A 16,047-nucleotide genomic window follows, 5' to 3' on the forward strand; every position below is an offset into this window, starting at 1 on the left:
TGAAAAATGTTGGCTGATATTTGAGGGTTTATCGGGTTGTATCGACTGAAAGGTTATGGACCGAAATTTCTTATACATTGTATCCTAAGATGTGTGATGCCGATGCAAACGAAAATCTCAACTACGATGGAAACCATAAAATTCATTCCATACATATATTTTTGCCGTTCAATATAGAGGTACGTAAAAAAAAATCAAGCACTCCACAAGTACATCTTTTCAATATTAATGCAAGTACATCTTTTCAATATTAATGTATTTAGCGCATATATATATATATATATATATATATATATATATATATATATATATATATATATGCAGTCTTTATGTAAAAGTATATCTGATCTAAGCATAGAAACTTTGAATGTACTATTGGTTAGGTATAAAAAACTTTTGAAAGCCATAGTAGTGGGCCAATTTTGGCAAATTAGAAGATACTTTATCTCTGGACAAAAGCAAGCCTTGCATTTAAGATAGTAGGCTGGACATAACTAGATGTTAGTTCATGTGATACAAATGGAAGTAAATACAACTACAATCCATCTTCCAAATTAAAAATGTTTTATTAATTAATAAGAACACTCTGAAATTTGGAAGATGCATTTCTCCTTTATATTCTATAGATGGCAGGAGTAAAGGGAATGCCTGCATATTTTTTTTCCATGCAATTGTAATCCCCCTTTTCTTAATAATTAGTACATAAACTTGAGTCGAATACGAGATACTTATCTATTGACTCCACTAGCAATAAACAAAGTCTACTATAATATTGTTGAATTTATCTTTTTTTATATTATTTTTGAGATTAGGAGGAGCTGCTCTTCTTATTTCTATCATATATATTAACTCCACCTCTCGAGGGCTAACTAATCCACCGACTACAAATGTGAGATACTAATAATAAACAAAATCCGCTGCAACATTGTTGACTTTATCTTATTTTACTGTTGAGATTGGGAGAGGTTGGTTCCCTTCTTTCTATAACATACCAACTCCACACCTTAAGAGCCAGACTTTAATCAGAATTGAACCCTTTGCTCAAGTAGCAAGCAGCAATACTTACCCAAACAAGCACTTTACGATCCATAATGTTTAAAATAAATTTTATAATCTTCAGAGATTGATCAATATACATTGAAATAATTTCATGATTGCCATTTTTCAGGGGGCGAGCAGTTCGAAAATGATGTTTACTACTGATGATCACATACCCAGAACTTGCAACATATTAGATTGTCCTAAATTATATTTCTTTCCAGCATATTTAAAATCTCTTATAAGTCACGCAACGCAATGACTGAAAAAAGGTGTTATCATATATGCTATCCAAATCACTTCAGGCATCAGGAAATGGCAAAGTAGACGATCCATTCTTAGAGCTGACAACAGAATCTACCAAACCCCTCATGGGACCTCTCAATTTGGTTGTGCTAGATAGCCCAATCAATCCATTTCACTAAAAGGCTAAGAAGGATAACATAATGATTCGAAGTAAACAATCATACAGGTGGGTAAAAACCAACTGCATTCCGGAGGCACAAGCTGTGTATGTTTGTAGAACTACAACTTTCGCCTTCAGACTGTTATCCGTTGCTTTTGCAGAGTGATGATGTCTTCCTTCACTTGAACCTCCAACTTTTCATATTCCAGAAGTGAGAACGCTGATGCCCGAGCAGTTAATCGCCACAAATGTTCAAAAGATAAGATCTAAAGATGCAGCTCCAAACCCAACAAATGGCCACAGCAACACATATGCCTTGATGACCAGTGAATGCTGAGACAGCAATACAGAAGATGCTTGGAATTGAAGCAGGCACTCCCATGGATCAGCAAAAGCATGTGTGCCACAAGGCCCCAGCACCACCAATACTTTACAAGGAATATGGTCCTATTTGTATTAAGATATCAAAGATTAGAAATGCCTGAATAGATACCTGTCAACTTTAAACATCAGTAAGAACTCGAAGAAATGAATTGCCTAATTTACATGCTTTCCTAACTCCTTAATTTGAGCATCCAAAAAAAAAAGAAACAACGGCAGAGAATCATCCACACAAATATGCAATGCTTCCACTCAAATGATAATCAATAGGCTATTTGAGACATTTACTCAGTACAGCAGCTCATTAATTGAATCAGTTCCAGGTTTCTGAAATTATGGCTTGTATGATCTTCACATAAGACAATTCTTCATTTGTATTGAAGCTATAGTACGCCAGGGATTTCCTCTTGATGTCAGGCGGAATTATCCTGCTGAAATCAAAATTGACCTTGTATAACACGTACTCGAATTAAACATCAGGTTGGATTTGTTTTAGATCATCAACAACCTTCTATTACCCAAACTTGCATCAGACATATCAATAGTTATGTTTAGTAATTACTGCAGTATAGCTACGTTTAGTAATTAATGTAGTATAACAATATCATCATTTATAAAGTAAATACATGGTTTAGATGAAGAGTAGTATTGTGAGTTACAGTTCTAACTCTAATTTTATTTTCATTATATTTTAGTAAAATAAGGCATTAACAGTTTATTTGGTCAAGGTACAAGAATCAAACAAACAAAAAAAATCTATAACCACAGATGTATTTCAACTTTTATAAGAATCAAAGTATTCATGTTTCAAATCAACTAACTGATTTTGTTCGAATAGAAAGAACATCCTAATATATGAATTAAGTGCTACCAATGCATTGTCAGTGATCACTGGATGCAATCTGGACCACCCCTTGCTTCGGATTTCAATGATGTACCTCCTAGTGAATGCTTCACGAAGAAGTGCTGTTGGAGAAAGAGACTGCTTACTCCTGAGGAAATCCTACGACTTCCAGCTACACCATTCCCTTAGAGAACCTCTAATGTGCAAAATACTATCCATCTCACCCTAACCGCATCCTACTGTTCCAAACAAATCACTAGAACTCACAAAAACATTCCATAATGTGACCTCAGGACACTAGATCTCTGTATCAACTATCAACACGAAGCATAGCCTGCACCTTTACAACTGAACTTAACCCTATACCTGAAACATTATCCCCCGCCTCTGACCAAAAAAAAAAAAAAAAAACATGATGTAAATCAATTTTCTCCTTCTTATATTAAGGCCTACCATGAAAGTTGCTAAGCACAGTGCCATCTCGAGTTCCTTTCTCAGTGGCTCTTTGCATGGGTAGTTATTTGCATATACAAAAATCCACTCCTAAAATGTACCTTGTTTTTTTTTATATATATAAGTGATCTGTCCACGAGAACCAGGTATTTATTCCTCCAAGCAAAAGTAAAAGAAATTTAAAATCTATTGAATATTTGGGTTGATTACACATGACCTTACACTGCACACCTTTTGGTTATATCTATACATAAATTCCATGATATGAATGCATCTCTAAGAAACCGTACAAAGTTCTTAGCTTTTAAAGTGATTGATTAATGTTTGTAGTTTGCATTATTTCCGCTTTTCTACTTAATAGTACATGAGATAAACGAATTTCTGTTCTGAACCACTGAGTACTGCTACCATATTAGCTGTGCAGTAGTGACATTCCTCACATTTATACATTTATATAATTACATGGAAACCTGGCGACACAAGTATTTCCCTAGAGATTGTTTGGCCAACAATTCTCACACAATTCTAAAAGATAGACCCAACATTAGCATCTCAACTCTCCAATTTTTAAAAGAATTGAACATGCAATATTATCATATAATTTAAAAGAAAAGGCAAGTTACCATACAAGTATTCACTTAGTACAAAAGGTAAAAAAGGAGATGGAAATGAAATTCTCCATAGGAATTACTAACCTTCAAATTTCATTTAGTACAGGTTTGTATAAAAATTGGCGAGCAGATAATGCCAGTATTTGTGAACTCCAAGAGGCATGTTGAATTTGACCTGTAAAATAAGAGAAGACGGAAGATTTAACATGATACAAGTTCTGTTGATATTTCTTGCAAACCTTGAGGTAAACTAGAGCAGAGGAGACAAAAAGCAAACAATCAGGCAGGTAAGCAAGGCACATGCACTCATGCTGTCGTGCATGTACAACAGAGAGGGAGAGAGAGAGAGAAAGAGAGTTGGCTGAAACCTAGAGGTGTGGCCATACTGCTGGTTAGGCAATAACTGATTCCAAATTTTTGGAGTCATAACCGCCACTTGGAGCAAACCCACTTCATCCATGTTCTAAAACAGTGCGCAGAAAGATGCTCAGGTATATCCACCTGCATTAAATCCAATGAAAACAATCAAAGCATGAAAGAAAGTGAAAAAAAATTGACAAGCAATTCATAGATATTATACCATTATCATTTCTATGAAGGTTATGGAATTAATTTTTTATAAGACAACAGAAGAAATAATCACCAGCATCCATTTGACCCAATTTGAGAATTCAAATATCTATTTTAGGCACTCAAATTAACATGACTTTACTACCACTGCATTGCATAAGCATCACTTCACCTGGCAAATGTCAACCATTGGGTATACGTTATCATGACATATTTTATCATCCAAAAGCTACACAACTGGTCAGGCAATGGTTTATTTTGTTAATTTACAAGGTAAATAACCAAATGGCAAGTATAGATTGACCAGGAATCTAGGTGGCTGGTATCATGATGCAATAGATCAGTGGATTATGGTGTTGTAACTTTTGTATAAAGATACCAGACCGAGTTGATAATCATAACCTTTATTTAGAAATTGAAGATCCAAGATGCTCAACATTAATGGAGTGTTAATGCTCCCTAGATATACATTTCAAATCCAATCTAATCAGCTTGGAGATTAGAGTGGATGAGTTCAATGCCTCAAATTTTCAAAATTTCCAATGAAGCCTCCAGAAAACTCATTTCCAGCTTGTCTTAAGCACCCATCCAAAGAAGGGCAAGAGTGGATGAATTATACTAAAAACCCTCAAGCTTTTCGGCTTACAATGGTCCAATCCCAATGACATGTATTGAGGGTGAGTCATCAAAGCAACAAACGCCTAAAATATCTATACGGTTGTGCCCTCCCAAAAGCTACATAGTTTTCAAGAAAAGATTGCTCAATGAGGCATTGCCACACAACCTATCAATATATATTATACAAGCCGACCAAGGATGGCTGAACCTTGCTGCTAGTTCGAGGCATATCGAACCAGACCAATTGGGAACTAGTATGGTTCACCTTATATATTCGAGACAGTTCGATTCCCCCTCCCCTAGCCTGCTTGTATTGTTCGAGAACCCCACCCCCACGGCTCCAATCACGATGTTCGAGTCCTTCCTCCACCGCACCCCCCGAGCAGCCACTCGCGATGATCCAAGAGCGCCCCCCACCCCCCCCCCACCCGCATAAGTTCCTCTCTCTCTCTCTCTCTCTCTCTCTCTCTCTCTCTCTCTCTCCCCATTCAAAGCTTTCCTCCACCTCCCCTTCTCCTTTTCGATCCCTCCTCATGGGGATCCTTTCCGATCCCAAATCTATCCAAATCATCGCTGTGAAGCAGCGCGGCATCAACATCCTCCTCAACAATGAATCTCAATGAGAGACCTCCGTCATGGTTTCCCTCGGCCCTCCCCATACCTCCCTCCCTCCCTCCCTCTCCTTTCTTTCTCTCTCTTCCTCTCTCCTTTTCTCCCTCCCCCTCACTCTCCCTCCCCACTCCCTCTCCAGCTCTCCCTGTGCTAGCATGCCTCCGATGGTGAACCTTGAACCTGACCCATGCCTCCCAACTTCGTATTTAACCATCACAAATATCACTTACTCCTCCAAACCCCACTCCATGAGGAGGAAGACCATCCTAACATGTGGCCTATTACAGAAGAAATGCTCTTTACAAAATCTAGCTGATAGAAATCACTTATGAATACCTTTACCTCCCATTTGATTTGCCAGGCTATATAGCACTTGCCATAAGCGTCGTGCTAATCTTGTTCAAAGAACTGATGAGACATCACTGTATTTGTTAATTAGAAGCATTATGTCAAAGTGATGGAATTTATTTATAACAAATTCCATAAATGTTATCCCCATAGGAAGTGGCAGACTGTGGAGGCACAAACTTTTTTTTTTGAGTGTAAAGGGATGAAAATGCCCACCCAATTTATAAAAGGATAAATATTTCAAGAGGAAGAAGAGGAGAGAGAGGCAGAAGAAGAAGAAGAAGAAGAAACTAAACGTCACCAAGATTAAAGTCCACAACAAGTTCTGCACTAGCTGAACTTTGTCATTTTCTAAACAGCTCCAATCCCTGAATAAGCGCAAGGCTTGAATCAAAATGGCTTGTGCAGGCTTCTCTTTCTTTAGAAAGTCCTATTCTTTCTTTCTTTCCACAGAGTCCAGCAAATGGCAAGAACTAGCCTGTCCCAAGGAGGTCTAAGTTTATTTGCTATTCTCTTACTTATTTAAACAGTCCCGATGGAGAGTAAGGAAGGAGGATTACCCCTGTAATTGATTCTTTCTTTGAAAGTTCTCCCAACCTGTGCAGCCAAAGAGCAATATAACAGTATATGGTTTATAGTCTCCTCATTATTGTCACAAAAACAGCATCACGTATTATTGTCACAAGCCATTCCTCATTATTTTTGGGTTTGATCAGAAGGTTGTTCAGACAAGCCACCATTCCTCATTATTGTCACAAAAACAGCATCACGTATTAATATTCCAACCTTTTTTCCTAGTACATCCACCATCTAAAGCCTATTTTTGATTGCCAGCCACATAAATATTCTTACTTTCTCCAGAGCTGCGGTAGTCCATAAGGAATGGTGAATAGGGGATTTGATTCCACCCATGTTTAGGGAAGGTATAGAATAGCTTAACAGTGAAAACTTGTTCAGAGTTGAGCTTCCAAACAGGAGCATCAGGTCCTCTTCAAAGTCTGATCAAGCACAACAAGGTACTTAATTCCTCCCATCCTTTAGATCATGGTTCGCCGTACCGGTCCAAAGGTACAGGGCATACCGTACCAATACATATATGGAAGGCGTACCGACACTCAGTATGCCTAAGAGACCCATACTGTACTGCCAACACAGTGCTAGTGTAGCACCAGTATAAGGTTCGGTACCAAGACATCGAATCTTGCTTTAGATTCTTCAGTACTCAAAGGTCTTATGATCACCACATTCCAGTATTTGATCCTCTGTTCCAGATTTATCAGACTGCCTTATTTTGTTTGAAGGAAGCTTGATATAAGTTGGGAGGTAGGATAATGGGTGCCATACTTTCTAACCAACAATCTTCCCTAAACCTTGTACTCTTTCCTTGTCCAAGGATAAATGATAGACAACAACACCAAAAGGCTATAAAACCTTGCATATATCTTTCCATAAAGGAAACAAAGCTCTAGAATTTTACCTCTGATACCAAACCTTTGTGCCTCTAATACGTTTTATAGATGAAACACAGACAGATTCTTTTAAATGTGAAATTTCCATCCCCATTTTGCTAGCAGTGAACTATTGAATTCCTTTAGAGTTTATAGTTTAGAGTTTTGACTCCTAATCTTCCTTCAATTTTAGCTTTAAAAACATTGCCCCAATTGACTAAACAAGAGAATGCACTTACAAGAGAGATACCTTTCCATAAAAAGGCCTTCCTCATGCAATCAATCTGCTTTGTCACCCAAGTAGGCATTTTGAAGATGGCCATGTAGTGCAGTGGCAGTTTGATAAGTACTGCATTAAGGAGTGTTAACCTTCCAGCTATCAATAAAAGTTCACCCTTCCAGCTAGAGAGCCTCTTATCAAACCTTTCAACAAGATGAACCCAATCCTATTTAGAAAGTCGTTGTTATTGAAGGGAAGGCCCAGGTATTTTATAGGAAGCTTCTCTGTTTTACAATTTGACATCTTTGCAAGTTTCAGAGCCTGCCCTTCATTCTCTCCAAACTCTTATGAAAATTAATACTTAAACCTGAGCAGTATTCAAGATTATATAAAATCATCTTTAGTGTGAGCATCCGTCCACAATCAGCTTCAAAGAACCCACATAGTGAAGTCTGTTGATAACCATCTATATTGCCAAGAGGGTCTAAGCATTTTAAAAGACCTTGATTCCTTGCTCTAGTGAATAAAACAGTTAGAATATCTAAGGAGAGAATAAACTGGAATGGAGATAGAGGGTCTCCCTGTCTAATCTAGTTCCCAGGCTGCCCATTGACTAAAACAGCCATCTCATTTGTGGTAATTCTAGAGTTGACCCAGAATCCACCGTGAAGGAAAACCCCTCTTCTCCAAAACTTTATGGATGAACTGCCAATTTAACTGTCAAAAGCCTTCTCACAATCAAGTTTGCAAAGAATATCTTCCAGCCTATTTCTTTTGACATGATATAAAACTTCATGAACACAGAGAAAGTTATCCATAATAGTTCTTCCTTTTATAAATACAGTTTTCTTTCCACTGCTTGAAGTAATTGTTACGACCACAAAGAAACGACGAATCCCAACTACGGATATATAAGAGCCGAAACTGCTCAGAGCATTCCATCCGGCGTAAGCATCTGGATAATCTAGAATGCGATGTGGCATAGTGTTGCCTTTTTATTTGTCAAGTTGTGGTAGCAATCTAGTAGCCAGCACTTTTGAAATGATCTTGATCAGGCTGTGAATTAAGCTAATTGGTTTGTAGTTGGATGCACCGATAGCTTTTTTTAAAAAACATTTTGGTGACTAATGCAAGGTAAGGAACATTAAACTACTCACATCAAAGTTTCCTACAAAGAAATTGTTAGAGAGATGCAAGAAATCTTCCTCCAAGAACTCCCAATATTTTTGAAAGAATAGCATGGGAAACCCATCCTGCCCCGGTGACTTGTCCCCTCCTAAAGTAAAGATCACAGTTTTAAATTCATCTGAGCAAAAAGGTTCCGCTAGAGCACTAAAATAAATCTGAGCTGACTCTGGATATAACAATCCCAGTCCAATTCAATTCCAATAGCAACATTCTCAAAAAGATCCTCTTATTCAGTTTTGCCATCAGCGACAGAGTAAATGTGATTTCTACCAAGGTTCGTCGAACCGGTACCAAGATTCGTACTGGTCGGCGACTGGTACAGTTCGGTACCAGTTCGAACCGGATGGAACTGTCCGGTTCCATCAATTTTTGGTTGGTTCCGGCCACATCCAATCAGGTTCCGGCCCCCTAGACCATTTTCCATTGGAGAACCGACCCGGTCAGAGACCGGGTCGGCTCGGTTCAGGCTAAACCGGCCGGGTCGGTTTGGTTCGGCAATCATTGATTTCTACTCTTATAATTAATTGTTGTTATGTAAAAAAATACGAAGTATTTCTTTACCTTCAATTAGTCAACGAACTTCTGGTCATTGTTGCCAATGCCTTAAACTAAATTACTGATTTTAATTCCCTTGTTCCAATTAGAGATTCCCTGCTTCTTCCAGTACATCAATAGTTTCCATTTTTAAAAAAATGATTTTCTTCTCCTCACACGGCATTCTCCTAAAGTTCCTGCCCCAGCCTTTGAAGATTTCTGAAAGTTTCTGAATAAGTGATCCAAGCTACTGCAATATTAGATTCAGATTCCACTTTTTCCAATCTGCAAAGACAATAAAGTCTAACTCAGCTTCTTGTACCCACCACTTCTCAAATCCAAAAATGAGAGTTCTTCTAAAAAGATGCAGTCCAATAGGGGAATGATCTGAAAATTTCTAACAGAAAATAGGCATCCCAAGCAAGATAAAAAAGAAACCTGTCCAATTCTGCCATATGTCATAACTGGATTTTCTCTCATATTACTCCAAGTGTATTTTCTTCCTTTTGAATCAGTTTTCAAAAGATTATGCCTCCTATAAAAGCAGAAAAACAATTGTAACGGCCAGGGTTGTGCATTTTCATTTCTGTCATCCACATGCCTTGTGACATTGAAATCGCCTCCTATAACCCAGGGTTCAGTAAAAATCTGTCTAATGTTATCAATTTAATCCCAGAATTCATTCTTGTGGCCGCACTGACTAGGTAATCACCAGAACCCTTGGCTATAACTAGCATATACTTTTGTGTACAGATTCCAATCCCACAATAATGAATCCCCAAATTGTGTTTATTGGGCAAAAACCTTTATTGGGGTCACGAGGTATCCACTTTGGATGATTTTCAAGTGAAATGTCTTATGACATTCTCGATTTGTTGTTACTAGATCTATCTGTCTAATGTTTCTTTGTACTCGTTCATCAATTAGCATGAACTTAACCAATCAAAACAACAACAGTCCGTTAATCTTGGTTCACGAATTAAATGTTTCTAGAGAGTCTGCACTATTTTGTGTAGCTTCTCTCAGCGTGTTCATGCATTTTGATGGGCTTGCATCTCATGCTGCATTATATGTTCACATATCAGGACTCTAACAAAAAGGACTACTAATATTCCTACAATTCCACCACCTTGAAAGTTCTCACTTTCATAACTAAAGAGTTAAAAATAAATATAATGAACTCATGCACAGAGAGCTATAAAATCAATTCAAAACACAAGTACAATGACTTAAAAACAACATAAACCAACCTAGGCCCAAACTAGGAGCTGTAGACAATAATTCTACTCAAAATATGACTCCAATATTCACTAGAAAGATGGCCTCAAAACCGAGTACAAGAAATGTAAGAAAATAAAAATAAAACTTCCACTATTGAAGTCTTCAAAAATTCCAATCATATCATAAATGACATACAATCTACAGTACTTTGACGAGTTTGTGGCAAGAAGTATTTTCAGTTCCTTAGGGTTGTGATCAAACCACCAATTTGACCAGAACCTCGAATAAGTTCATTTGTACTAGCATGTATTCAAACAACTGAATAAGAAATTCAAATGATGCTGATGACTAATGATACAAGAAAAATATAGTACATAACAGACCCAAGGTACTTGAGTAGTGTGGCCCAATATATCACAAAAAGCATAGAAAAGCATAATGTTGGAAAGTAGGAGAAGAAGATAGAAACCATACCATGTTCCATACACAAGAAAAGCCATCTGTTGAAAGCAACCAACGTCTCCCACCTAAATGCAAGCCTAGCCATCCATTTGACGGTTCAAATTCCACCAGCTCATCAAGAATGCTCTCATCCTTCCCATATTTTTTCCTCTTTTCTTTCTTTCTCTCCTTCTCTTCTTATGACCACCTCTAGATGAATCCATATCACCACCATCTGAATCAAATCCTTCCGAAAATTCACCAGATCGTAGCAATGAATAATCATCAGCCTTGCGGAAAGTTATTCCATTCCTAATAAACAACAACTCCCATGCCTGTGGAGTTTTGCATTCTTTTGACAAACAATAATACAAAACCCATGACTGAAGACCAATCCATTTTACTGCCGCCAGCTGCTTCATCTGTATGCATTCTTTCATGAGGGCCCAATGATCAGCATCACTAAAAGCTGAGGCAGCTTGCAAAAGCTCTTCCATTTTTCCCCTTTCATCCCCATGCTCTTCATCACCCATGAGGCGTAGAAGCTGTCTGCCTCGAACAATAACAGCATTTAATAGGAGAATCTCATCAAGAGATATGTTACTGTCGCATGCCGACAAAAGATTCTCAAGCCAACAAGAAGGGTATGCAAAATCCTTGCACTGCATATTTTGACAAACATATTTACTGAGGGACTTCAAGAAAGTAAGGAGCATGCACTCATCAAGCTGAATAAGGAGATGTTGAGAAAGATATGAGAATTGCTCCTCCATTAAAAATTCTTCAATGACTGCCCATATATCTTCACAATTCTCCCGATACATCATTTGTACAAATTGATCCACAAAATATTTTTTATCAATCTGAAGAATTTCACCATCTTTGACTGATTCAACAAGCTCATCAGATGACCAAAAGTCAGGTACATATTCAAGAAAATTTTCCACAGTCTGCAGAACATCAAGATCCTGGAAGTAATGAGGCTTTGTGGCAACAACTGCCGGTGATTGCCCATGCTTCCCCTTCCACTCGAGCTCCTCCCAGCAAATGTCCCGGTTCACAAAAGCAAACTGAGATATTGCCCTAGCTCCTTTTGTATGTCCTGATTCACTAGCACCAGCAAAATTATCAAACCATTGCAATACGTGTCTTGGGTTTCCTGCAATTCGCAAAAGCAGAAAAAAATGAGCAATCTGTTATTAAGTCATATGTAAGATTGTCAAAACTTTTGCAATTATTGATAAGTGCATGCAAAAGCAAGACCAACAATAGAAAGAAAGATATTGAACAGAAACAAAATTTACAACCCTGACAAGGCATTCAGACACTCAACCGGACGAGGCACGAGCGTCAAGGTTTTAGGCATAAGCCTCATTAGTTTTACCATTATGTCTAGATCAAGGGTTTTGAAAAAAAAAAAAACAGAGAGAGAGAAATCAGTCAACATGGTGGCTGATGAATATCAAGATGAACAGAGATCTTGGTTTCTCTCAGTCAAGATGGAAGGTGGGGGAATACAGAAAGATTTGAGATTTTCTGAAATCTCAACTGATATTTTAGAGCTAAAATATCAAAATCTAGGCCAACATGATAAATCCAAGATTATCAATAATTTTAAGGCATCAATTTAAATATTTTTATCAATCAGATCATAAATAACAAGCATTGTTGGAAGATATTGGCCAATATGTCGATAATATATTGGTGTATATCTAGGATTTTGTCGATTTATATTGGACAAGATAACAGAGACCAAGGATTTCTATGCATCATATCATGGGAGTGTCCAATACTAAGACAAACGAAGATGTTGGCCGAGATAAAAACCTCGGCACAGATATATAAGAAAAATAATATGAAACAGCTATAGAAGAGGATGTGGCCATGTGGGTGTGGGCTTTACTATGTAGTTTGATATGGATCACATGTTCCATATGCCAAATGTGCACAAATATTAACAGTTGGTGTACAATAACATATGTTACATGCTACTGTCTGGAATTTGAGTATGTATACAACATTGTGCAACTATATGAAACATGACCCATTAATTCCGTTCTGTTTTGTTGTGTGAATACTCAAATCTTAACTTGTATGCTTGCCACAAAAGGCATTACTTGAAGGTACATGCGAATTCACATGAATCTTTTAATACAACATCTATTACTGTATGCCCTCAAAATGAGCTGAAAAGCAATTTTCGGTTGTCCCACCTTGAGATGTGAGGCAAGGAAAACCTCTAAACAGCTTTTTTCAAACAATCAACCCACAAGCCATTTATAATTATACTTAATAAAAAACGAAGATAGACGAAGGTGCATTGGTACCTCTCTAGAATATTTTTATTAACTGAAATGATCTCTAGAACGACAAGCTGATTCATTGAAAAGCTCCTCCACATGCAAAATATTGTTGTCAAAAACTACAAATGCTATGTCTGTACTTATTCTTCAAGTACTAAAAGACATCTTATCTTGTAGTGTAAAAGCATTAATGGATATATGGAGACAAAAACCAACAGAAACTGGGTATTTACATTACCAGTAAGAAGAAAAGAAAAACATATTTCTTGGATAAAAAGCATGTCGATGTGTAATAAAAAATCCAATGTGCACTTTCATGAGGTATCTTCAAAAATCTGCCTTTGTTCTGTATTATGTTCATTATGTCCATAATCCATATAATGCAGATCCTAAAAGTATTAAAACTTCGTAATAGGTAAAGAAATATGCACTTTCATAAAAGGTCTAAAATCTGCACTTTCATAATAGGTAAAGAAACAAGTAAAATTTGATTAAAAGAGACAAGAAATTGCCTTCAAAAAATTTCTCAAGCATGTAGCATTTCTTTGCAATGACATGCCCAGCCTTTTCTGGTCTCTTCTCAAAAATCATTTGAAGGAGTTGAGCAGCTACATCATGCTTTGACAAGCTAGACCTCAACAGGTCCATAAAGAGATCATGCTGATCTTGAGGAGTAATAGTATGGATGCATGAGATGGTGTTGCAAAGCCATAGGCGAGCCTCATATCGGCCTTCAGAGGTTAGTACTGACCAGATAATTGATTCAAGTTTCTGTAGAAGAGATAACCTCTCCTTCACAGCAGTTTTATCCCCACCTTCATCCAATGCCAGTTTCTGTAAAAACAACTGCACCATCTCCTCTTCAAGAACTTCAATTTACATCAACCCTAATAATCTAGAACAACAAAAGCATAGAAAAACGATCAAGAAAATAGAAATGAATAAAGAACAAGATAATATAAGACTAGCAGTCATGGAAAGCAATGAAGTAGTAATACTGAAAGCAAGAATATCAGCGTTGCTACGAAAGGAAGAAAGACATCATAAGCATCCAAAAAAGACGAACAGCAATTTTTTATTAAAAAGAAAACCTTAACTTAAACGAACAACCCTATTTAACATGCTTACGGTCTTAACAAAGGTTTGGTATCGGAAGAAATAATTCACTAATTTTCTTTCTTTATTTGTAACAGGTACATGTAGCCATGTCCTACGGATGGCAAACTCTCCCCTTTCTTGAATTATTGATTCTGTAAAGCTTCCCATTGACAAATTTTCTTTTCTAGGGTTTGGGGACAATCATCAGATCAAATTACATCCAATTTCATAGATTAACAACACATAAAGCATAATAAGTCTTCCAGGTGGAGGGATGGAAACATACAAAGAAAACTTCTTTGCAAATCCCACCAATTCCCACTGAAACATAACAAAAGGAACAGGTAATGATACCTATCAGCAAAAAATCGATCTTTTTTTAAAATTTCCTGAAAAGGAAAAAGGAAGGAGAGGTGGCAGATTTTTCTTGAGTGTATATAACTGGAACTGCAGCCGTAACTAAGGATCTTGAGCGCAGGAAAGGGAAAAATCGCCGATGACTTTCGGCCTCTTGAAGGGGCTTTATATCAGAAAGAAAGAATTAAGAACAAGGAGAAGGGTGGCGTGGCGGTGGAAGATCCGACCCGATTCGGACCCGGCTCAGGGAGTCAAAGGCTCGAGGCTGGGCGTGGATACAAAAACTAGACCGGAGTTCAAACCAAATCAAATTAACTTCGGCCGTCCGATCCGGCTGCGCTTTGAAGGAAGCAGTTCGGCGGTGATCCTAGGTTAAAGTGGGATAAAGCGGATCGCCCATTTTCAGACCATTTATAAACAAAAATGTTAAAATTCTTTCCTAAAGGGATATTGTTGCTGCTAGAATCCAAGATGAATGATAAGGTCGGTAGATATACCGGTGAGGTCGACTTCACTCCAAGCTGGAATATTTTGGGGATGAATAGGAAATTGGATGCCAGTAAAGGGGATATTGGTGATGCAATTGATCGGTCTCCCACTATATTGAACCGACCTAAAAGAAAAATTCTAAAACTTTTCTGATGGAGGATCCTCCGATGCTAAAGCTGGTTAAACTCTAAAAAAAAATAGAGAGAGAGAGAGAGTTGAGTAAAAAGAATGATTTACTTTAGAGTCCTCCAATTCCCTCTAATATAAAGAATGGAATCAGTGTTCGTTACTGAAATTAAAGGGACGTGCAATAATTACGTGGTAATGGCTCCCCATGATATACAACAACTGCACAGTAACAACTTTCTATGTCATGCACATGCTAATAACCATTTTAATCATGCAATTATGACTGTACTGGCACTGTCGTCAAAATTGTGATACCCAATACAGAGCCTGATATATTTGACCAACCCAGTTGAATTTGGGCCAATAAAAAAAAAAGAATGCACATACAGGGAAGGAGGAAGAGACTCTTGATAGGAGTCTTCTTCCTCTCCGAGATAGTCAAATAAAATCCGACTCTAAGCTAGATTTTGGTCACGACCAAGCCTATTTAAAGATCCTCCTCGGCTCCTCTCTCACCTCCACTGGTGATCCAACCCAAGTTGAGCTCACCACCAGTGTTCTCTTCATTTTTTCCTCTCCAAACTCCATCACCATTCACACCATCGCCAAATCTAATCACCGCCAGAAATCGTGTAAGGAATCTAGCTATTTTCTATTTACTTTTCTTCTCTTCCGATTGGACCTTTTGAAACTTCAATTCCGGTCGATAATCGCTAAAATTTGGCCGAGAAGGGCAAC

At 37.6% G+C, this 16,047-nt stretch overlaps 1 protein-coding gene across 1 annotated transcript; it reads right to left on the reverse strand.

Moving 5' to 3' along the window:
• Positions 1-1,236: 1,236 nt before the first annotated feature.
• LOC103706052 lies at positions 1,237-14,895 on the reverse strand. Its single transcript, XM_026804260.2, is given in 6 exon segments — positions 1,237-1,891; positions 3,818-3,908; positions 4,102-4,234; positions 10,967-11,107; positions 11,110-12,092; positions 13,749-14,895. Coding segments are annotated over 4 exon segments (1,545 nt in total). The 5' UTR covers positions 14,092-14,895; the 3' UTR covers positions 1,237-1,891; positions 3,818-3,908; positions 4,102-4,156.
• Between the last annotated feature and the right edge of the window lie 1,152 nt (positions 14,896-16,047).

The sequence above is a fragment of the Phoenix dactylifera genome, chromosome 1 (assembly GCF_009389715.1).
Source record: "Phoenix dactylifera cultivar Barhee BC4 chromosome 1, palm_55x_up_171113_PBpolish2nd_filt_p, whole genome shotgun sequence".
NCBI lineage: Eukaryota > Viridiplantae > Streptophyta > Magnoliopsida > Arecales > Arecaceae > Phoenix > Phoenix dactylifera.